The following is a 25,083-nucleotide window of genomic DNA, read 5'->3' as shown; positions in this document are numbered from 1 at the left end:
ATAGATGCGGAAAAAGGTTTCAACAAAATCCAGCATCCATTTATGATAAAAACTCTCAGCAGAGTGGGAATAGAGGGAACATACCTCAACATGATAAAGGCCACATATGACAAACCCACAGCTAACATCATACCCGATGGAGAAAGGCTAAAAGCGTTTTCCTTAAGATCAGGAACAAGACAAGGATGCCCTTGGAAGTCTTAGCCACAGCAATAAGACAAGAAAGAGAACAAAATGTATCTGAATTGGAAAGCAAGAAATAAAACTCTCATTATTTGCCCATCACATGCTAAGTATAGAGAACCCTAAAGATTCCATCAAGAAACTGTTAGAACTGATCAACGAATTCGGTAAAGTAGCAGGTTACAAAATAAATATTCAGAAGTCAGTGGCATTTTTATACACCCACGATGAACTTTCAGAAAGAGAAATTAAGAAAACAATCCCATTTACAATTGCATCGAAAACTATAAAATACCTGGGATTCAAATTAACCAAGCAGGTAAAAGACTCAGAAAATTATGTCATTGAAAAGAGAAGTTAAAGAAGATACAAATAAATGGAAGCATATACCATGCTCAAAGCAATCTACAGATTCAATGCAATCCCTATTAAAAACCCGATGGCATTTTTCAGAGCTAGAACAAATAATCGTAAAATTTATATGGAACCATAAAAGACCCCAAATAGCCATGGCAATCTTGAGAAAGAACAAAGTTGGAAGTATCACACTACCTGATATCAAACTATACTACAAGGCTACAGTCAAAACAGCATCGTACTGGCATAAAAACAGATACATAGATCAATAGAACAGAACAGAGAGACCAGAAATAAATCCGTGCCTATATGCTCACTTACTATATGACAAAGGAAGTAAGAATACACAATGAAGTAAAGACAATCTCTTCAATAAATGGTGTTGGGAAAATTGAACAGATAATGAGGAAAAAAAAGAAAAAAAAAATAGAAACTGGACCACCTTCCTAAACACTATACAAGAATAGATTTAAATGGATTAAAGACTTAGATGTAAGACCTGAAACCAAAAACTTCTAGAAGAAACCACAGGCAGTAAACTGATATTACTAACAGTAATTTCTTTTCAGATATGTCTCCCCAGACAAGGGAAACAAAAGAAAAAATAAACAAATGGGACTACATCAAACTAAAAAATTTTTTGTACAGCAAAGGAAATTATCAACAAAACAAAAAGACAACTGACTGATTGGGAGAAGATATTCACTAATGATATATCTGATAAGAGGTTAATATCCAAAATATATAAAGAACTCATATAACTCAACAACAAAAACCAAAGAATCCAATTAAAAAATGGGCAGACCTGAACTGATACTTCTCCAAAGAGGAAATATAGATCACCAATAGACATATCAAAGATGCTCATGGTCATTAATCATCAGAAAAATGCAAATTAAAAACACAATGAGATATCACTTGATAGCTATCAGAATGACTTATCAATAAATCAAAGAACAAGTGTTGGGGAGGATGCAGAGAAAAGGGAACCCTCATACATTGTTAGTGGGATTGCAAGTTGGTACAGCCACTATGGAAAACAGTATAGAGATTTCTCAAAAAATTAAAAATGGATCTACCCTTTGACTCAGCAATTGTATTTCTGGGTATTTATCCAAAGAAAACCAAAACAATAATTCATAAGGATCTATGCACCCCAATATGCATGGCAGCACAATTTACAGTAGCTAAGATATGGAAGCAACCTAAATGCCAATCAACAGATTGATTGGATAAAGAGGTTATGGTTCATATATACAATGGAATATTCCTCAGTCATTAAAATAAATGAAATCCTACTATTTCCAATGACATGGATGGACCTAGAGGTTATTATGCTGAGTAAAGTAAGTCAGAAAGAGAAAGATAAATACCATATGATTTCGCTTATATGTGGATTCTAAGGAATAAAAAGAACAAACTAATCAAAATCTGACTCACAAATATAGAGGACAATTTGGTAATGGACAGGGGGACTGTGAGGGGCTGTGAGAATAGGTGAACGGTTAAAGAAGTACAAATTAGTAGTTAATAGATGGTCACAGGGATGAGAAGCATGGCACAGGGAATGTAGTTAGCATTAATATATTGGCTAGGTGGAAAACCAGAGGAGAGAAGGAGGAATTAGGGGGATTATTTTATAAACTATATAAATGTCTAACCAATGTACTGTATACTTGAAACTAATTTAAAAAATGCAGTAAAATATATATATTTCTATTTCTTTTAATTTTTATTGTAGTATAATTGACATATATGATTATAATCTTATAAGTACTGAGGAAGACTGTTAGGACATGGATTCAGCTCTGTAATTTTGTAATGGCTGATGAATAAAATGCAAGATTATGAAGATAAGCTAGGTTGAACACTTGAGAGATGCAGTGACTCATTCTTTAAAACAAACCCTCGACTTATACTGTCTAACCAGATAGTTCAGGGGCTAGACAAGCAAACTAAGTGCTTTGGCAAACTCAGAACACTCCCTTCCTTTGCAGCCACTCTTACCTGATCTCAATTCCTTAGATCATATCTCTTGGCTCCGTCCTTTCAGCCTTTCTAACTGCTCCTCAGAGAATTGAGATAGAGAACTTGGATTCTTGCATATTTCTGGCTCTGTGAGTGTGTCTGGCCCTGACATCCAACAGTCCCTGACTTCTGCTCCTAAAGTATGCCATTCCAGTCCCACCTGGAGGCTGAGGGATTAAAAATGTCCACATTGTTGACTAATGCTCCTTTGTAGCTATGCTCTATAGACAATTCTTTAGGGTGGCTTAAAAGGAGTAACGAGAGACATTTTGACTTTTCTTCTGCTTAGCTAGGACCAATGAAAGATGGTTCTCTATGCCCTATCTAATAGATGCAAGCTTTTCCTCTGAAAAATAGTGATTTCCAAAGTTAAAAAAAAAAAAAAAACAACAACACTGGATTGGAGGGTGAGAAGAAAGGGATGACAGAAAAAGAGCAAAAATCTGCAGTTACAGCTTTGGGAAAAATAAAGGAATTATTTGCATCTATTAGGCAGAAGGAAGCTGAGATGGGGGTGAGAGGCTCCTATCCAAGCCACACCCAAGGACTAAGAATCAAGAGCTGTTAATTGCTTTTGTGGTCTTATAAGAAGTAACTGAAATCAGAGCTAAGGCTATGTTATCTTGCACACTGGGTAAGGGGATGCCATACTTTTGGCTACACACAGAGGTTTGCTCCAAGAATGCCAAGTAACTGGGGAGTCCAATAATTTCACAGTCCTTTCTGCCCTTATATTTTTATCAGAAAGCTTGCTCCTATGCCTGTACTCCAAAGAAAAAAGTCCAAATAAACCCACCCTCCCAGCCTATCTGATCCAAGATTGTCCACTCCAATTCTCTCACGCAGGAATTTGGAGTTGTAACTCAGAGACTTCTCAAACATCACTGTGCCTTAGGATCATCTGGGGAGTTGGTTAAAAAAATGCAAATTCCTGATCTCTTACCCCATTATATTCAGGATTAGAGTGGTGGAGTCTAGGTATCCCTGTTTCAACAAATGCCCCAGGTAATTCTCCTGCACCTGGCCTGTAGATCAGTCCCTGTATTTTATGAAATACCACTCTAGTTAGTTGGTTTGATAGAAAGTGGCCATGTTAAAGCCAAGGCCATGGAGGCCACATGCAAGGCTGAAGCAGAAAGGTGGGACCATGTGGCCTATTTATACCTTGGACAGTTACTTAACCTCTGTTTCTTCATTTGCAAAACAAGAATAGTAACACTATTTACTTCATAGGATTGAGAATTAAACAAGTTCGTAAATTTAAAGCATGTACACTAGTATCAGATAATATTATTATCAAGCCGCTGATAATGTTTCACTAAAAGGAAAAAAAAAGAAATGGCAATGGAAAGAAAATGGCTTGGAAGAGAGTAAACTTCATTTCACACTACTGTCTTGCACTATGCCTGTACCACCTGTTCCCCCTTCCTACCCCTCGAATACCACACCCCATAGCTTTGGGCCTCTGAGACGTTTGGGTTTACTAAATGTAATGCTCTCCTGTTGCTTCTTCATCAGCCTACCTTTCCTCATTCATGACTCAGCTCAGGTCATGTAGAATGGTTATCATTTTTAGGAAGATCTGTCTCAAATCTCAGGTTAGGCAAAGTATCTCTCCTTTGAGATCTGTCTCTGCACTTGCCCTGTTCTCTTTCTCTCCTCTTAGCCTTCCATGATGAAAATTTATGTCCTTATCTCCTTACTAGACTGGGAGCTCCCTGAGGGGTAAGCCTGTTTTGCTTAAGAATCCAGCCTCTGCTGTCAGTAGAGGCCTGGTGTAGAGTTGAGCAAAGCAGAAGCTGCCTCCAACAGGAAAGTGTGGGGCATCTTCTTTATTATGCCCGGTCTTACACAAACCTTCTAGTGCCCCAAGTTGTACTCTCTGGGCTGGCTCACAGTGAAGATATTGAGTCTGAACTTGATGGGTAAAGAAAGACTAATAGCCAAATCAGAAACCACAAATTTAGAGACCTAAATGCCAAATAACTCCTGTAATATAACTAGTTCTAAAATTAATTCAAAGATCTAGGAGAATCATGAACTTGGTTTCCACTATCCTCTTAAAAAAAAAAAAAAAGGAAAAGGCTGATATTCACTGAGCAGCTATACTTGTAAGTCACTATACTAGGCACTTCATGTTCTCAATTTAGTCAACACGAGAGGCCTGTAAGGTGAGTACTAACCTGGTTTGTACCTTAAAGCCATGATTTCTAACACACAACTGTCAGTTGCCCAATATACTTGGCATAATAAATTAAGTAATGGACAATCCTCAGGTCTTTAGTTCCAGAGATCAACAAGGTCATAGAGGACACTGAATTTTCTAGAAAGAGACTTAGGGCCAGACTAACTAAACCACCTGGAGTCTCTTCAACTTGGCATATTTTTCAATTGCTTCTCTTCAGTGTAAGAAAAGCACTCTGAGTGAAGGGTCTCTCAGTTCCTGATCCTCAGGGTGAGCACCTGAGCACCAGGAAGCTGCCCAGGGCAGGGTTGATTCCCAACAACATAGCATGTTTACTCTTCCTAAAGCATAGGGCCTGGGGAAAAATCCTGGGGTCCAAGCTCAGTAAATTGCCTTTACTTGCTGGGCTTGTAAGCCCTAGCTGTTTCTAATATTTTCTTTATTCTTGATCCTATTTAGCTTATGGGGACTAAAAGACCTTTACAGGCAGTATAAAACAGCTGCAGTCATCTTGTTAACATCTGGGGAAGGCCTAGTCCTAAATCATCTGTCCAAATCCTTTGTGAACAGAAGAACTTGCTCACTACATGCCCTTTTGTGTCGTCTTGGGCCCACTTACAAATATGATCTAATTAGCACCCCTAAGGTAACCCTGAGTTACCTATTACCACGCACCCTAAGTGTTACTCCTAAGGTAACAGTGTTCCCTTTATTTCTAGGTGTCCATCTCCAAAATTCCCTTTCTGTTGCCCCCAAATGACACAATATCCCGTCTTTCAGCATACAGGAAAGAATAAAAAATACAACTGTGCAACCGGTGGGCTGATTCCTCATGAAGGCCCTTAACTTCTCAGAAGGACTTTCCCAGAAGCACTATATAAACTGACCTGAAACAATATAAAATTAAGTTTGTCTGTTTGTTTGCATTGTCATGTGAAAATGGCTAAACAAATTTTCAGTAATTTTCAAAGGCACATTTGGGATGAGTGGTTTGACTTAAAATGGAGGTTATAGGGCATATATAAAATTTCTTTTGCGAGCATTCCAGGTGAGACATCTCAGACAGCTAGTTATTTTTCAGAACTGATCTGTCTCAGGTATTAAGACACTGTGGGCAGAAAAAAAAAAATGAAGAGTGGTTTTAAACAGGAGCCCCAAAATCAACATCCCAGGAAGTAGAGGTCCATACTGGAGCCACTAATATATAACTGAAGAGTTTCTTACTCTCTGTATTATTCCAGAGTGAGCAGTAGTAGGGATTTATTTATTTCACAATGGTTACTGATTTTTCTAAGAAGGCCAGGGAACACTTTTATTACTTAAATAAATTACTATACAGGTATTCTATGGAGTAATATACAATATTAAAAAAGAATGATATTTGTTTGTATGTAAATATATATATTTGTAAAGTACTGAAGATATGGAAGTTTATGCACCAAACAGTTAACAATGGTTTTTCTCTATGGAGATAAGTGGATGGAGGTAGAGGGAAGAATTCATTTTTTCATTTGATATATTGTTGTAGTGTTTGTTTTTACAATGAGCATGAATATTATTATTTTAATAACAGCTTTATTGAGATATAATTCACATACTATACAATTCAGTCATTTAAGGTATAATTCAATGTAGTTTTTTTTTTAGCATATTCACAGAGTTGTGCATCTATCACCACAATCAATTTTAAAACATTTTAATCACCTCAAAAACAAACCCCATTGTGAATTACTCCCAATTTCCCAATCCTCCCAGTCCCTGACAACACTAATATACTTTCTGTCTCTATGGAAGAGTCTGGACATTTCAGATAAATGGAATTGACACATGTGTTTTTCTGTGTTTGGTTTCTTTCACTTAGCCGAATGTTTCCTAAGTTCACATTCTATACCATGAATTAGTACCTCATTTCTTTTTATGGCTGAATAATATTCCAGTATATGAATATACCAAATTTTGTTTGCCCAACCATCAGTTGATGGACATTTGGGTTGTTTTCATTTTTTCACATACAAGTTTTTGTCTGAATGCCTGTTTCCAATTCTTTTAGGCATTTATGTTGGAGAAGAATTGCTAGGTAATGTAATTCTATGTTTAAGTTTTTGAGGAGCCACCAAACTGTATTCCACAGAGACTACATCATTTTACATTCCCAACAGCGATGCATGAGGGTTGCAATTTCTCTGCAACCTTGCCAAAGCTTGGTATTTCCCTTTCTACTTTATTTTTAAAAATATGATCAACCTAGTAGATGTGAAGTGGCACATCTACTAGGATTTTGATTTCTATTCCCATAATGATTAATGACAAAATCTGTGTTAACTGGCCATTTGTATAACTTCTTTGGAGAAGTATCTATTCAAGTCCTTTACCTGTTTTTAAACTGGGTTGTTTGCCTTTTTGTTATAGAGTGCAGGAGTGTTTTGTGTTTATTTTATATGTTATAAATATTCTTTTACATATAACATGTAGTATATATTATACACATATATTATATCCCTTATTAGATATATGATTTGAAAATATTTTCTCCCATTCCATGAGTCGTCTTTTCATTCTCTTGATAGCATTTTTTAATGTACAAATTTTTAAAATTTTGATGAAGTCCAATTAATCTATTTTTTCTTTTATTGCTTGTATGTGCTTTTGGTGTCATATCTAAGAAGGCTTTGCCTAACCTGCTCATGAAGATTTATTCCTATATTTTAAGAGTTTTATGGTTTTAGCTTTTGTATTTAGGTTTTTTGAGATAATTTTAGTATACAGCATGAGGAAAGGCTCCATCTTTGTTCTTTTGCATGTGAATATCTGGTTGTCTCAGTACCGTTTGTTGAAAAAAGAGCATTCTTCCCCCAGTGAATTGTCTTGAGACCATTGCTGAATATCAACTAAGTGTATACAGGAGTATAAGCACGTTATTATTTAAAAAAGAAAATTCAAAAAAGGAATAAAGCCTATAACTTCTACTACAGAAACTGGCCACTTAAGCTGTGGCTTGGCCTTGAGGAACTAGGTCTATCTAACTATGATAGTTTAACCAAAGTAGGAGATGTAGCATGACATTATCTTAAATCATAACATATATAGGCAATTGCAATTTTTCTTATCTCAAAGGCTCTCTGGAACATTCTATAAATAACTAAGAATTATGTCTTGGAACTTCATGTTATGAAGAAATGATCTGAAAGACTGTCCCAATAACCTTTCTTCTGGGCAATAACATTATTTTCTATAAGACTTGTATTTTAGGGAATTAATTTTCTCCTATTCAAAGTTTTTGGTTCCTAGCACAATTTTTGTAGATGTTATAGACTGATTATTTGTACACTGAAATCTATTCCCCTAAAGTGATGGTATTTGGAGATGGGGCCTTTGAGAGGTGATTAAGTAGAACTCTCATGAATGGGACTAGTGTTCTTATAAAAGAGACCTCAGAGAGCTACCTTGTCCATTCTGCCATGTGAGGATACAGTGAGAAGATAACAGTCTATGAACCAGGAACAGGATCTCACTAGACACCAAATCTGCTAATGTCTTGATCTTGGACTTCTTAGCTTCCAGGACTGTGAGAAATCAATTCCTGTTGTTCATAAGCTACTCAGTTCATGGTATTTTTATTATAGCAATCTGAATAGACTATGACAGTAGCAGTAAGGGAGAACTGGCTAAGTTTATCCTGGTTAATAAGTTTACTTTGAGTTTTTTTTTTTATTATGCATATTCTACTGTGGATGTCATGAAATGTAAGTGTTTAGTAATATAGAAAGCACATAAAAGTATCAGATATATTGCTGAGTTGAGTATATGAACCTCCATTTATAGAACAACTATATCTAAACATGTCCCACTCTGCCCCTGATGATGATCTAGGAGCTTTAGGTAAAATCACCATCTATCTCATTCAGTCATCTTACATAAGAAAAGAGAAGACCAGAGAGGGAAAATTATTTGCCAAAGGACACACAGCTGGTTTGTAGTAAAGCTATGACCTGAACCCACATTTCATGACTCCAGTCTAATAATCTGTACTTTCTTTTCTCTGGTCTTATTTCCTCACATTCGTCCTTCCTTTAACTGCCAGTAAATTTGTTTAAAATGGAGATACGGACTTCTAATAACAGTGCTAGTGACATTATCACTTCACTTTCTTCCCTCAAACTCTGCTGAAAGCAACAATAAAAGAAACAGAAGTTATAAAGCATTAACTTTGAGGAAACAAGAAAACTACCTTATCAGAAAACCACAAAACATGAAGCATACCTACCTAATACTGTGAAATCAGCCCCAGAAGGAAGGGGCATGCAGCTAGCCAGCATATGCTGTAATAAGCTTAGACTTTCAATAGGATTTGAAAATCCCTCAAAATCAACCCTTGCCAGCCTCAGAGGCATCCAGTGATCTTTGATTATCACCATGAGAACCAGAGACAAGAATGGTCACGGGGAAACATACTTTGAAGAAGAATCATGTTGATAAACTATTTCTAGTGCTTACACCAAGCCTTCTTGCCCCAGAAGGGTAGCAAGAGGTGAACAAGAGAATACACAAAAATAAAGGTGCCTCCACAGTAAAGGAGAAGGCTTGATAAGTTACTGTGGAAGACAATAAGATTCAGCAGAAGCTTCCGATGGCCCCAGCTCGAATCCTATACACTCCTCTGCCCCACCAAAACCAGTCTTTAGCAGGTAGCTGGCCCTACTCAAACATGAAAAACAACCCAAAAGAACCAACATAGCATCTCTCATGCGTGATAACTTCAAAAATAAAAGGAAAAAAAAAAAAAAGAAAGAGAAAAACATAAAGCGAAAAAGTAGATGAAAAACCTAATGTAGTCTAAAATATCTTCCAGGACATCAAATAATTACCAGAAACCTGATAGCTTAAAAAGAGAGAGAGAGAGAGAGAGAGAGAGAGAGAGAGAGAGAGAGAGAGAGAGAGAGAGAGAGAGAGAGAGAGGAGAGAGATTGAGAGAGACTTAAAGGAGAGATTTAAGAGTTTCAAGGAGAGGTTTTTACATATCAGAAATGGAAGTTAGTGTAGCTTGGCAAATGGGCAGGGAAAAAATAAACAAGCATCTATTTGAAATAATGTGAGAGACATGATAGAAAGGTTGAAGAGATCTAAAAATTGAAAATAACATTGACATATGTAGGTCATAAAAGAGATAATAGTTATGGAAGACAAAGAAGATCCAACATACACATTTCAGTATTTCTGAAGAAAAGGACAAAGCAAATGGAACAGAAAGATAAAATGGAATCCACAAATTGAAAGGCCTACCATGTCCTAAGGAAAATCGACACCAAAACATAACATAGTGAAGTTTTGGAACTTCAAGGAAAGAAAATTACTCGGTAACCAGGTAGAAAAATTTTATGCAAGGGGAAAAAAATCAGATGTCTCCACAACACTTATTTACCAGAGGGAAATGAAGCAATGCCTACAGAGGAAAAGGAAGTATAACTTGGTAATTCTGTAACCACCCAAGGTGCCCTTTTAAGTATAAAGACAACAAAATAGATATTCTTAAACATCTTCAAAAACATACTGGTTCATAAATTCCTGTCACATCAGGAGTGAATCAAAAAATATGAACTGAAGATTGGACAAACCATGGCAAAACAGAATAACTGGACTGAGGTTAATTAAACAAGATTAATATTAAACTGGTATGGTATTTATGGTTTTTGAAAAGAATGTGTCATAAACCTTGACAAAGTAAAAGTAATAATATAATGGGAATTTGGGGACGAAGGTATCTGGGAAAAAGTTCAAGTACACTTACTTCCTCCAGGCAGTTAGTAGAAGAAGTAGCTAATTTGAAAAATTGGTTAAAAATACCACCAGCACCAAAAATAACAACAATAACAAAAACAAAACCTCACTAACTGCAATCTCCTAACATTTCACACTCTCCTTAATTTTGGACACATATTTTTTGGTAATCCATTATAATTGAATTAAATGGAAATATTTATTTGTAGTTTATCTCAAGTTAAAGTTCTTTAGTGTCAAGTAATATTCAATTTCATTTGTTTATTAAAACCATAGCATCTATAGAATTATTTCTATTTTTATAAAAGTCTAGTTATATATTCATCTATCTTTCTGTCTGCAGATGTGCACAGAAAGAAGGCTAGCACTGAGTATTGACAACAGTTATTTCTAAGTAAGAGCATCTGCATGATTTTTACTTTTAATTTTTTACAAATGTGTATTATTAAAAATTACTTATTAAAAATACATTATGTACACAAATCTAACCACCTTGCTCCTTTGTTCAATGTCTCCTCATTAAAAAATATATATAGTTGAAAACTTATATCAGCACAAGAACCTGCCTACAGATGTTTACAGCAGGTTTATTCATAACTGCCAAAACTTGGAAGCAACCAAGGCACGAGAATATATAAACAAACTGTGCTACATTATTCAGTGCTAAAATGAAAGTCTCAAGCCATGAAAAGACATGGAGGAAACAAATGCATATTACTAAGTGAAAGAAGCCAATTTAAAAAGGCTACTACTGTATGATTCCAGCTATATGACACTCAAAAAAGGGGAAAACTATGGAGACAATAAAAAGATCTGTGGCTGCCAGGGCCTGGGAGAGAAGGATGAATAGGCAGCACACAGAAGATTTTCTGTATGGTGTTATAATGATGAATACATGCCATTATACATTTGTCCAAACCCACAGAATGTACAACACCAAGAGTGAACCCTAATGTAAACTGTGGACTTTGGGTTATTATGATGTAGGTTCTTTGACTATGTAACAAATGCCCCACACTGGTGGGAAGTGGGGGTTTGGGTAATGGGGGAGGCTATACCAGTGTGGAGGCAGGGGAATAGGGAAAATCTTTGTATCGGCCTCTCAATTTTGCCATGAGCCTATAACTGCTCTAAAAAAAGTTTTTTTTTTTAAAATTTTAAATTCTGAAGATGATATACTTAGAATATACTTTAAAATGAAGCTAATAAAACTTTTTTTAATAACTATAAATGGTTGTTCTTAAAACTATGAAAGATACAGAAAAAAGTAAAGAAGAAAGTATATAATACTTTTAAAAAGTCAATATTATATTATGAACATCTTCCTGGGTTATTAAACATGCATAGAAAACCATGAATTGTGGGTTCAAAGTTCTGGACCATGGCTATGTAATTAATTTTCTACTGATACATTTAATTTGCTACCAATTTTTTGCTATTATAAATAGTGCTATAATGAATATCACAATATATAGTCACCTTGAGTCCTATTTTTTGTGGTATTTACAACCTTTTTCAAGGAGTAGTACTAGTCACAAATGCATGCTTTGTTAAGGTCACCCCTCTCTGGTCCCACTTTACTTCTTTTGCACCGATTTCCATAGTCATGTTACTTAAAGGTCCAGCCTCCCTTCAGTTCTCTGAATAATCTGCTTTTAAAGTAGTACTGAAGCAGCTTTTAGTTTTCACATGATAGCTCCACATTGGCTAGGTCAACTTCAGTCTCCTTCCTTGGTTTCTTTTCTAGGAAACATTCTTGTCCTTTGTGCTTTGTGGGAACATGGGAACCCTGCCTTGTTCTTGCCAAATAGGACTGGAAATGTGCCCTTGAGCCTCAGCCTGGTCATTTCTTTGTGTATTTGGAGAAAAGGATGACAGGAGGCTTTACTTTCACCTCTTACAGTAAGAAGATGCTTGGTCAGATCCACTTTAGCAGCCAGCATTTGGTCTTTTTTTAGTCTTTGTAGGGGGAAGACTCTTACTGGGCCTCAAAAGGAGTGGGTGCTTAAACATCAACATGACCCCAACAGTCCTGACTTTATTTTGTGCCTTTTTTCACTATAAAATTTGCAAGAATTTGTTGGAAAACACAAAGACTTCCAGGAACTGCTAACAGGCTAGACTCACTTCTATGTTTCCTAGTAGGTACTGGATTCTATTTCCTCATTCAGCTAAAATTAGTCTGTAAAAGTTTCAGGCTTGTTAACACCAAACTTATGTTAAGTACTGGGAAAATGAAATTTTATTGTGTTGAAATCTTAGGACAATGGAGCCAAATCTATAAAATGGAAAAAGAAAGATGTAAAAAGCCCTTCCAAATCGAAGTATTCATTTAGAAATTTCCAGAGGGTTAAATATAACTATGGTAGTCAGGGATCCAGACTTTTTTTTTTTTTTTTTTTAATTAAAGAATGTGAAAACAATTTTACTGAAGTCTCAGAAACTGGTTTGCTAATCACCATTTCTGGGTAAAGAAAAAGTGAGGAAAAGAGGTTGCGATCCATAGATATCAGGTTCTTTGAGACCACACATTTACATTCTAGCCACAGAAAGAAAGCTTATGGTATAAGTGGAGTCATTAATTACTTGATAAACATGTATTGAGTAACTACTATGTATGAAGGGTGATGATAAAGGCTGGGGATATAAGATACAGGAGGCTTATGGTATAGAGTAAAAAATTAGCATGTATGCTAGGATAAAAGAGGACAATGAGAATATAACAAATGTGCCCAAGAAATTCTGTGGAAATCCGGGATGGTGCCACAGAATCTAAGGTAATCCTTGAACTGAGGTTTCAGAATGAATATAGGAGTTTGCTATAGGGACATGGTAAAGGGTGTTGGAAAGTGAGGAAGCATGCAAGAGAAAGGAACTAGCACATGCAAAGGTGTGCATGCATAAGAAAAGCATGGTACGTTTTTGAGGCCCAACTTAAATAGGAGACAGAGATGCATAGGAGACACAGATTGGGGTGCTAGGCAGTCTTACCTATTTTTGTTATGGGAATGGATGTAATGTGGGTATAACCAGCTGCTGGATGATGAGGCTGGACAAGGAAACAGGAACCAGACCATACGTAGCTTTGGGACCTTGCAAGTTTTGCAAAATAGGTCATTAGGCTCCAAAGCACTTCAATAGTCATGGGTTATAACAGGGGGGACCTGCTTTGTTTTATTCCATCGTAATCAGGCCTCTCTAGAGTCTCCACAATTTCTAGTCAGAGCACTTTGGAGCAGTATATCTGATCCTCTTCCTCTAGAAAGTATATCTGATACTCATCCTCTAGAAAGAGGCCCATGAGAAGACTACAGTGTTTATAAAAAGGCTTAAAAACATTACTGTTTTTTCAAGGAACTCTATTTTATGTTTTGAATTTATCAAATCAAGTATTATAAAAATGTACCCAGATTTATTTCTAATTATCATTCACTTGTATGGATAGAAGCTGAGATATGGATAGATTTATTTTTAATTATCATTCACTTGTATGGATAGAAGAGAGAGAAGAATGTTTTATTAGGTATATAGGGTAGTCTTTAAAAAAATATATATATATAATTTAAAAAGTAATAAAGGCTTCCTAAAAAAATCAAACTGTAGGGAATTCTGTGAAATTAAAAAGTGCAAGAGTCCCTCTTCTCAGCCTCAATTAAGTCACAGCTACTATTAATTAGCCTGGTATGTATCCTCTTAGAAATTATCTATGTATTTAGCAATATGTTTGTGCTTTTTCTTTTCTTTTGTAATATAAATGAAACAATTCTATGGACTCTTCCTAATATATTAAGAAGTGCAAAAGCAACAAATGTGTACTAAACCCACAGGCTTCATTTTCCAATCACATACAATTCCCAAGTATCCCAGGGAGAGTCTCTAATCTCCCTTCTAGTCCTGAATTTGAGCATTTGCACAATGAAACAGCTTTCCACAAATGCAGCAGTGATGACTGTCATGCCAGCACCTATTATTCAGCTTCTATATCTCGAACTGTTCTCTTTCTTCAATATCTAGCACTGTGCCTTGCCCATTCCAGGCATTTAATATCTGTTAACAACATGCATTTTTAATATCATACAACTGATTAAATTAACAGAACCCATGGGTATTAAGGTACTGGGTAGAGCTGCTAAAAGTATCCATTTAGTTGTCTAATGACTGAAATTTTGCCTTCTTTTCTTGAGAACTGAAACTTTTCCCCTGTTTAAGTGATTAGGTAAGCGGTTTACATGGGTGAACTTCTCTGGCTAAATGTTTCCCTGAAATCCAGCAATGAAATTCAAAACAATGGAAGAAAAAAATTGGTCATACACAGTATCAATTAAATGTACTCCTAAACACACATTTGTCTTTCAAATACAATGACCTACTTTCCTGCAGAAAGCCAGGAATCAATTCTGTCTTCCTTTCTGTTTTCTTAATCCTAGCACTGCCATTTATTAAATGTGTGATCTCACAGATTCTCTCAATCTTTCTGAGCTCTAGTCTCTTCATATGAACCAAAAGCGATAATAAAACCTATCTGGCACAGTTAGTCAAAGAATTAAATGAGATAACCTTTGTGAAGTATGTGTCAGGCATGAAGTAGGCAAAAAATTTAGTAGTTAAAGCATAGGCTCTGGAGCCAGATGACACTGGGCAAATTACTCAACCTCTAACTATGCCTCAGTTTCTTATCTATTACATGAGAAAAGTAATTGGATTGTTTTGAGGATTAAGTAAGATCCTATATTTAGTATGGTTTTGGGTACTGACAATAATGGTTCAATAAATATGTACTCTTATTATGTGTAGGCCCTCCATAAAACTTTCCTTTCCTTTCCTACTCTTCATTCTTCTCTTTGACTCATCTAAATAACCTAAAGATTCCAAGACTCTGCTATTTCTGGGTTATGAAGTGAGAGGCTGAAAGACTAAAGGTTGTGTGATACTAAGGACTGAATTGCATCCTCCCAAAATCCATGTGTCGAAGCCCTAACCCCCAATATTGGAGATAGGGTCATTAGGAACTAATTAAGATTAAGTGAGGTCATAATGGTAGGACACTAATACTTAGGACTTAGGACTTAGGATGGCCTTATAAGAAAAGAGAAATTTATCTCTCTACCCTGTATGTGAGCATACAGCGAGAAGACAGCCAACTGCAAGTCAAGAAGCAAATCCTCTCCAGAAATTGACCCTGCTGGACCTTGTCCTGGGATTTCCAGCCAACAGAACTGTGAGAAAATGAATCTTCTGTTGGTAACGCCATCCAGTCTATGGCGGTAGCCTGAGTAGACTAATATACATGATTTCCTTGCACCATTAAACTGGCTTTCTGAAATATTTATTCTTAACAAGTTTACTACCCCTCTACAGTAGCATTTCACAAGTATGGGATGTTACTGAAGCTGCATGATCTTCAGGATATGTAACAAATATAATAAATTAAGACATGAGGAGAGTAAAGATCTTGATAACTGAGCCAAGATCTTTGGTTTGACTATAGTTTCACAATTCAGATCTTGCTCTGCTGGGCCGAAGCAGACACTGCACAGGCAGAAGTCTGTGTGCAAATGGTGTGCCTGAGCAGGGAAGCCCATTAATATTATTCTTAAATGAATAGTGAGAAAACAAATTACAACGTATAACCACAGAATAAAAGAGAAGTACATCATCTTTGATAATAAATGAGCAAATGATTTATTTCACAAATTGACTAAAAACTATCATTTAAGGGATAGAGGAGGAAGTTTAGGAACACAGATTAAGTAACTTGCCTAGGTTACACAGTTAATAACCTGATAGAGCTGAGGTTTTAGTCTGGGCAGTCTGGCTCTAGATTTGTGCTTTTTAAAGCATTACAAAACCCACTGGCATAGACAAGAAATTCCTCCATCACGATGCCAATAGTTTACCCTAAGCTATGTAAAACTGAGAATAAATTGAAACTTTCTCCTTAACTCTTTGTAGGGGAGTGAAATGAACAGGAGTTCACCACCCCGAGTCTAACACGATGAACATAAATTCCAAACAGCAATGGTTAACATGATAAAGAATATCTTTCATAACCAGCAGCCAACACAGTTAATGGTAAAACACTAGGTGTGTTCTTAATCAAATCATTAATACAGATGAATTACCTGTTGTCAATAATCATTACACTGGAGGGTGGAATCCCCAAAACATCACAGCTCTGCAAAAGTTCTTTCTTACGAATCTCCCCTTGATTGTAGTAATTTCCTAAGGATAACAAATATACGGTGGAAGATTTAACAGTGAAAGCTATCAGTTTACTCATTCTTACCTCATCTTGTTACCTAAAGGATTTAAACTACCTAAAAAATTTGCAGTTATGATAAAAAGTTGAAGAAAATACAACATAAAATAAGGTCATAGTCAGATACTTGTGTGAGAAGACTACTAGCAGCACAATCTTTCCCATCTCTATATCTCTCTGTCCATCTGTCTGCCTGTCTGCATTTTAGTTGCAAGCTACAGGTGACGTTGTACATTGCCAAGAGCACCGGCTTCGGAGTTAAGCAGATTTAGGATTAACTTTTCTATAACCACTCAGAACAAATGTGGGTACCTGAGCACATTATTAATTTGAGCCCCTTTAAATTGATAATCCTTAAAATATCTGCTAAAATTTTATTTAAAGAAGAGGTTCCTCAGTATTACAGGAAATTGTGCAGAAAAAATTCAGGAAAATATTCTCCTTTGAAGAGTTTAGCAACCGATTATCCCAGCATGCCTTTAGGGGACCTTGACCACATCAGTACCCCAAATAGTTTACATTTTATTTCCCCAACATATATACTATATTTCCTAAGAATAGTTCTGGTAAGTACAACTCTTCTGTATCCTTATGAATAATACAGAGTGAAATTTTGGTACCACTTAATTGCACTTATGAGCAATTGTCTAGTTAATGCACTGCTTAATTAAACTACGCATGTATGATTTGTGCTAGTTATTTAACTTGCTTGAGTCACAGTAAAGTGGGAATAATGGCCATCTCATAGGCTTTCCTGAGGATCACGTGAGATAATACATATCCACCCAGTTTGGTACTCAGTGTTACTTTTCTCTTTCCTTGATTTCTTTATCTTTACCTTCCCCCGCCTCTTCTTGTCTTCACTGTCCAGATCAAATGGCCTTCCCTTTGGGAAGCCTTATCCTATTTTCCCTGGCAAGTAATCATTTTTAGTATTCTGCTTATATGAGCTTTTCTCCATGACTGAATTATTAATTCCTAAATGTCATAGACCTTAAAAATCAGTCTCATTCGACTTTGTATCATCCTGCTGTCCAGCACAGTGTAGGCACCCCTGAAGCACTGAACAAAGAGAGGCTCCACTTACTGTTTCAGATAATTCAAAGAAAAACTCCATGTGAAACTTTTCAACTTTGTCAGGGGTTGCTCCAGTGCCAGTTTTGAACTGTTTAAACCCAGATAGAAGACAGTCATTACACTGTATCTAACAAAGGGACTAACCCTGAAAAAGATTCCAGACAACTTAATTTTGTATTGTCATCACAATTTTTTTAACATTTTTTTTTTTTTAACATTTAGTCAGATAGAAATTAGTCAATTTTGTGAGTATTAGTATTTTAGGTTCCTCTCAAATCCCTCTCCCATTTTGTGTCAAGTTTATTTGATCTTTGGTGATAAAGAGTCTACACCAGTGACACGATTCCTAAATTCAGAGGCTATGCAAATCAGACTGATTATGGTTGTGAGAAACAGCTTAGAATTGAAGCTGACATGTTTATGGAGCTGGTTTTATTGCTTTGCATTTAAATTAAGGAATTTAAAATAGATTAGAGAGTTGAAGTCAGAGATCACTTTAAATATTTAATTTTCACTAAGTTGGTGAACATGTAGGTACTTCAATAGATTCAATGTCTGAGATTCGTCAGCAGCTCTTAACCGAAACACTCTTAAACAGCATCCAAGTAGAATGGTTGCACCTCCAGGAGGCACAACATAATCTGTTGGGGTGGATAAAAAGCCTTAGAACTTATCTTGTTTACCTTGTCTTTTATAGATGCCAACTTTTGTTAATGTTTTATAATGTACACATTAGTTCAGTTGTCCCCGTACTTAATTATAAATAAATATACAGTACATATAATGGGAATATATGATCAAAAGTTTTTACCAATAGGAAAATGTGGCCAAAAAATGTTTGGAGATCATTATTCTAGAAAACAAAACAAATGGGATTAAATGTAGATTTACTTACATAACTACATTGTGTATATGTGTATAAATGGTACGAATGGTATGCTTAGTGAAGTCTTCTGTTTTGTGATAACTAATACTACTCAGTAATAACTAGCAAGCATGGTATTTAATACAAATTGAAGTCACTTTGTAAAGACCTACATTTATATACCACATGAATAAAGGTACATTTTATTTTAAAGATTTTAAGTTCATTAATTCTATAGGTAAGACATTTATTTATGTAAAAATCAAAAGAACAAAGCTATATATAGCAAAACAAACAAACAAACAAACAAAAACCAAACAAACCCTCCCCAACTTCTTTAGTTACCCAGTTTCCTACCTTGGAAGTTTTAATTTAAAATGAGAAGTGAATCGAGAATCAAAGCACTATGGTCTTGATACTTGGCCTTCTACTAACTTCATGAATCTGAAGAAATTCCTAAATTTTCTGGGTTTCGGGAATACCAGCAAGTTTTCTCCTTGAACATGACCAAGTTAATTATAAAATGTATTTGGAAGAAAAAAAGGTCAACAGTTTCTAAACTCTAAAATGAGGAAGTTTAGGTTCTGTTAGAGTCTATCCAGGAAAACAGAAACCTTATCAAATATTTATATCGGTTTAGGAATTTAATTAAAAGAATCCGATACATAACTGATGGAAGATTTAAGGGCCAAACAAGGAATAGTGAAATGACCCAAATATTAGCAACAGCAAGAAGTAACTACCAATCTTAAGTTGGAGAGATAAAAGGAAGTAGTAGTAATGAAGCCAAAAGGCCTGGTTTCCTCAAAGGAAGCTGAAACAAAAAGAGCTGGACTCTCTTCCAAGGAAGTGTCCAAGGAACCCAGTTGGAGAAATCATGATTTAAAAATGAAACTAGAATTAAAAAAGGGAAAAATTACCCAAATAGACATTTCTCTAAAGATAGATGGCCAATAAGCACATGAAAAGATGCTCAATATCATTTGTCATTAGGAAAATGCAAGGCATTTCATGCTCACTAGAATGGCTATAGTTAAAAAATAAAAAATAAACAAATGTAAAATTATAAGTGTAGGTGATGATGTGGAGAAATTAGAACCCTCATGCATTGTTGGTGGAAACAAAATGGTGCAGCTGCTGTGGAAAACGGCTTGGAGATTCATCAAAAATTTAAATGTAGAACTATTATGTAACTCAGCAATTCTACTCCTAGGTGTACATGCTCCAAAATTGAAAATGTACTCAAACAGATACTTGTATACTTGTATTCATAGCAGCATTAGTCACAAAGCCAAAAGATGGAAACAACCCAAGCGTCCATAAACAGATGCATGGATAAGCAAAATGTGGTACATACACACAATGGGGTATTACTCAGCTTAAAAAGGAATGAAGTTCTGATATATGCCATAACATGAACTCTAAAAACATTATGCTAATTAAAATTAGACATAAAAGGACAATTATTGTAATGATTCCTCTTATACGAATAGTCATATTCAGAGACAGAAAGTATAATGGATGCCAGGGAACGGGGAGAGGAAGGAATGGGGAGTTATTGCTTAATAGGTGGAATTCTGCTTGGGATGATGACAAAGTTCTGGAAGAAGATAGTGATGATGATTATACACTATTGTGAATGTACTTAGTGCCACTCACTGAATTGAATATTTAAAAATGGCTAAAATGGTAAATTTTATGTTATTTATATTTTATCACAGTAAAAATATTTTTAAAATTAGATTCGCATTGAGGAAAAATCTTTCAGTTATGAGACACCACTGTAAAACAGAAATTGCCTTTAAAATTAGTAAAACGATTTTTATAAAGATTAAAAAACACCGTCACATGCTATTAGTAACCAATATACATATGCTTATAAGTATGTACTGTATTTTTTCATTATTTTTGAAAAGTTTATTGACTTTTACTAATGAAAATACTTTTTTGTTAGTTTTTCTGACCTGTGACTTACAAAGTCATTAACAAGGCCAAACATACAGGAAAGTGTCTTTTTCTGAATATATGACAAGTATATTTGTATCAGATGAAATCAGAAGTATGTACTACATTAGAACAGTGTGCAGCTCATTGCAACAAGCTGTTACAAGTATTTCCAATTACCTGGCATATAAATTCTAAGTTTAATTATTAAAAAAAAGGTAAGTAAATATATGCTCAGAAATACAAAATATTCTTATAAACAGTTAACTTCCCAGTTCGGTATCTACAGTATGAACAGGCATTGTTTTCAGTTAGTCATTGGATGCCTATGCCTATGATCATATGGAAATCCTATCAACTTAAACTTTAGAGGAAAGTACCTAAATGTTTATATATAAATTTACAAATAGGATCACAAACATGTAACCTTTGAGTCATGTTCTAGTTTTATAGCTCCCTTAAAGAAACAATTCGTATTGTTAAATATTACTAATTTATTCCATTCTTAATAGGATATAGTCAATACCTAAGATATTTCTTTAGAATGAAAAGAGTCAGATGAGATTAACATTTTGACTCTGGATCTAAATAAATATATTTCAATGAGGAAAACTTTGAAGAATTATTCATGATTAAAAATCATTATTAAAAATAACCTGATAAGTTCTGTTTTAGGGAATACAGTGAATCAGATGGAGAATCATGCTGGAGAGACCTTCAGCATTGAGTACCTGATCATGTAAAATAAAAGGCAAACATGTTTTAGAATGTATGGCTGAATTATCCAAAAAGTAAGGGCTATCTTTGGAGATCTTAAACAATAGGTAAGTACAAATCCAGACAATTAAGGTAGAGCTGAAGTCAGGCACCCTGAGTATCAGCCTATGCCTGGTGGCCTAAAGTCAGGGTACGAGACAAACCTTGAACACAAATAAGGAGATCTCTATACTGACTGGACCTTCAAAAGGCAACACCTACAATGGGAGAATAAGAAAAAACCTACCTTAAACAGAAATGGTGGGGCCACATCTCTTTCTCAGACATGGTTCTAGTAGAAAGGAAAGTAAGAGAAATGTCATCCCCTAAGAATTGTTAAATAAACTGACCTTTGCTTGGTGTGGCACACTATATTTACCAAAAATAGCTACAGCAGTATTTCTAGTCCCACATGTACTTCTAGAACCTTGCTGCTCCCTATAAAGAGGTGAAGTCTATTTGTTTCCTTGAATCTGAATGTGACTTGAGACTGCATTGACAAATAGAATGCAGTGGAAGTGATACTGCATGATTTCCAAGGCAATATGGCCTACCCCTAGCACAGGCTGTCTCTCAGAAACACAGCCACTAGGTTGTGAGGAAGCCCAGGCTATGTGGATTTACTATAGGTGGACTAGACGTGGATGTTCTGGCTGACATCTCTAGCTAAGTCAGGTGAGTCTAGTTCCCAGCTTTGGGATACTACAGCTGAAGTGCTAAATATCATGGGGCAGAGACAACTGTGCTGTCTAAAACCATGAGAGATAAAGTAGCATTACTGTTTAAAGCCACTAAGTTTTGAGATATTTGTTGTACAGCATTAGACAACTAATGCACTTAATGTTTGGAATTTACAGTAAGTCTGGGTACTGACAAATCTTAATCTAAAATTTTAGTTTAGAGTTATCTACCGTAGTGCCTTTTGTTGCTTAGATGAAGCAAATATAAATCACCAAAATATTATAACAAATATGGTTCCACGAAATGTGCTTACAATTAAAAAAAAATCACAAAATACACATAGAAACAAGTCAGAATGAGTTATTCAAAGAGAAGAATTAGACAGAGACTGTAGAAATCGTGATTATTAGGACAGATATAAGCGCTTAATATATTTAAAGAAAGAGAATATCAAACTATGAGAAAGCAGCAAGAGACAATAATATTTGCAAAAAGAATCTCTAGATATAAGAAAAAGATTAAGGGACAAAATAATCATCTCAATAGTACATATGTAAGACTCTTATTATAAAACTATTAGCAGGCATTAAAATAGACATTAAAGGCTAATACAAACGAGGAAACACCATAAAGTCACAGACTGCTATAAAAGCTACAGTAACTAAGACAGCATGATATTAGCACAGGGATGTCAGAAATACATGAAAATCTGATATATGAGGGCTGGCATTGCAGTCTGGAGGGGAAAAGATAAGCTAAATTGGTTTTCCTGATTCTAATCTTTCCCTTCAAACCATTCTCCATATTGCCACTAGAACGAGCTTACTAAAACACAGAACTGGTTGTGTTAATCATTCAACAAATGTATTCAGTAACATCCTACTATTTACTATAGCTTTCTTTCATGTGTATATTAACAGGTTATGTAGATTGGGAGAAATGCTGGACTAAATAAAGTTAAATAGAATTTTTTACAGCAAGGCTTCTCAAAGATGTTGACATTCTAATAAGGACCCTGAACCTCTAATTAGGGATAGCACATCTGGCTAATTTCCCCAAACTTGTCAGCCAAGGCATTTTTTTTTTTTTTTTTAAATAGCAGTTTGATGAATTAGTGTTTCTTGGAACATATGCTGGAAATCAAAATAGTTATTTCAACTGACACAGCATATCAGACAATGAGAGGCAGATTGGGTACAGACTGATTGTTTTTATACTGGCATAGTTAGAACAGGAAAGAGCCACAGGGTTCTGGCTCCTCCACTTTGGTCAAGTTACTTTAACTTCTTCATGATTCAGTTTCCATATTTGTAAAATGGGAATAGAAATTTTATGTGTATGTTTTATATATTATAATGTTTTATATGTTATTAAATACCTATTATAGGACTGCTGAGATTAAATGAGCCACTAATAATAAAATACTGTATTTATTCCTGCTTCCCCCTATCCCTTAAAACTGGAGCTATAGTTAGAATGAATCAATGACACAAGTCTAAGACCTAATTGATACTTTTACTATTGTCTAGAATGACTTGCCCCATTTCCTATATACCTAGTCCTATTTTTAAAGACCAGCTCAATAGGAAACCTTTGGAGAATTTTCCTTAATTCAAACCTCTGAAAAAAGAATCCAGGTTTTTCTTAATTTTGTGTCCATAGTACTCTCTATCACACCATTACAGCTTTCATTATAATGTATCTCAGATTATTATCTTCCCATTTTTCATATTAGAAGAAGTCAGCAGTGTAATGTTAATCCACAGGTTTGAATAAACTAGGGATTTAAAAAATAATTTTATTATTTATAAGCGAGAACTATTTAAATGGAAAATTGGATTCAGAGGAAATAATGAAAGACAACATTAAAGATACTGAGTGTTTAATATGTGCCAAGGGCATACTTTTTAAAATTTGAAACAATCGTGATTTATTCTCTCAACCTGTTAAAAAAATGAGATACTAAAGAACTCAGTACTATACTTTGTAAATAAAACTGAGGCTTCTCTTGCAGATCTCGAAACAAATTTGCTAATAATTTGACTCCTATATTTGTAGTATGAAACATAAAATGAAAAGCAAACAAAAAAAATTGAGGACTTCAACTGCATCCATTTGCAATTGATATCTTTCATAGCACAAACTAAGAAAAGTGCTTAGACACAAATTCTCAATAAATACAAAAATGGTTTAATCTTACCAGCAACAAATGATTTTGAGTAAAAAAAGTGTTAATTAACTCAAGAAATAGTATAAAAACATACTAGTCAATGCTAGAGAGGTATATTGAGACAGAGAGTGGGAGAATATTGAGGGAGAATGTAAATTGATGTTTCTGGGAATGTAATTCGCATGAAAAGCCCTAAAGTAGCTAAATTTAAAAATCAGTCCTAATGAAATACATAAAGATGTTCACTGTTATTGTAATAGAAACAAACTGGGAAAAAAGCCCCACTCTTAAATACACATACAATAAGGGATGACTAAATTAAGGTTTATCTCTGAAACCATTTAAAAGGCTATATACCTAAATATTACTAATGTTTAAATTAAAAGTTTCACAAGGACATAGTCCTCGCCAAGCTTGTTTTCACTGTTTTATTCCTGAAGCATAAAACAAGGTCTAGCACATGTTTTTTCAATTAAAAATTTTTAGAATTAAAATTTTATTTTTGTAGAGCAGTTTTAGGTTCACGGCAAGACTGAAGGGAAGGTACAGAGATTTTCTTGTTTATCCCCGGTCCCCACACATATCCCCTTTCCCATTATCAACATTCCCCCCGAGAATGGTATATTTGTTATGCTTGATGACCCTGCATCATTATTACCTAAAGCCCATAGGTCACATTAGCATTCACTCCTGGTGTTGTACATTCTCTGGGTTTGGACAATGTACAATGACATACATCCATCATTATAATTTTATACAGAGTATTTTCACTGCCCTGAAAAATCCCCTGTGCTCCACCTATT

General features: G+C 35.1%; 1 protein-coding gene across 3 annotated transcripts in view; it reads right to left on the bottom strand.

Moving 5' to 3' along the window:
• The window catches only part of PIGL (phosphatidylinositol glycan anchor biosynthesis class L), a 67,167-nt gene that overhangs the window by 39,342 nt on the left and 2,742 nt on the right, over positions 1–25,083 (bottom strand). For all 3 annotated transcript variants that reach the window (XM_036223880.1, XM_016145132.2, XM_016145131.2), the window contains exon 2: positions 16,651–16,750. In XM_036223880.1, coding sequence (XP_036079773.1) covers positions 16,651–16,750 — 100 coding nt within the window. The remainder of the gene's footprint in view (positions 1–16,650; positions 16,751–25,083) is intronic.

The sequence above is a fragment of the Rousettus aegyptiacus genome, unplaced genomic scaffold, assembly GCF_014176215.1.
Source record: "Rousettus aegyptiacus isolate mRouAeg1 unplaced genomic scaffold, mRouAeg1.p scaffold_m13_p_6, whole genome shotgun sequence".
Lineage (NCBI taxonomy): Eukaryota > Metazoa > Chordata > Mammalia > Chiroptera > Pteropodidae > Rousettus > Rousettus aegyptiacus.
The sequence above is the reverse complement of the archived record's forward strand: the minus strand, read 5'-3'. Positions and strand labels throughout refer to the sequence as shown.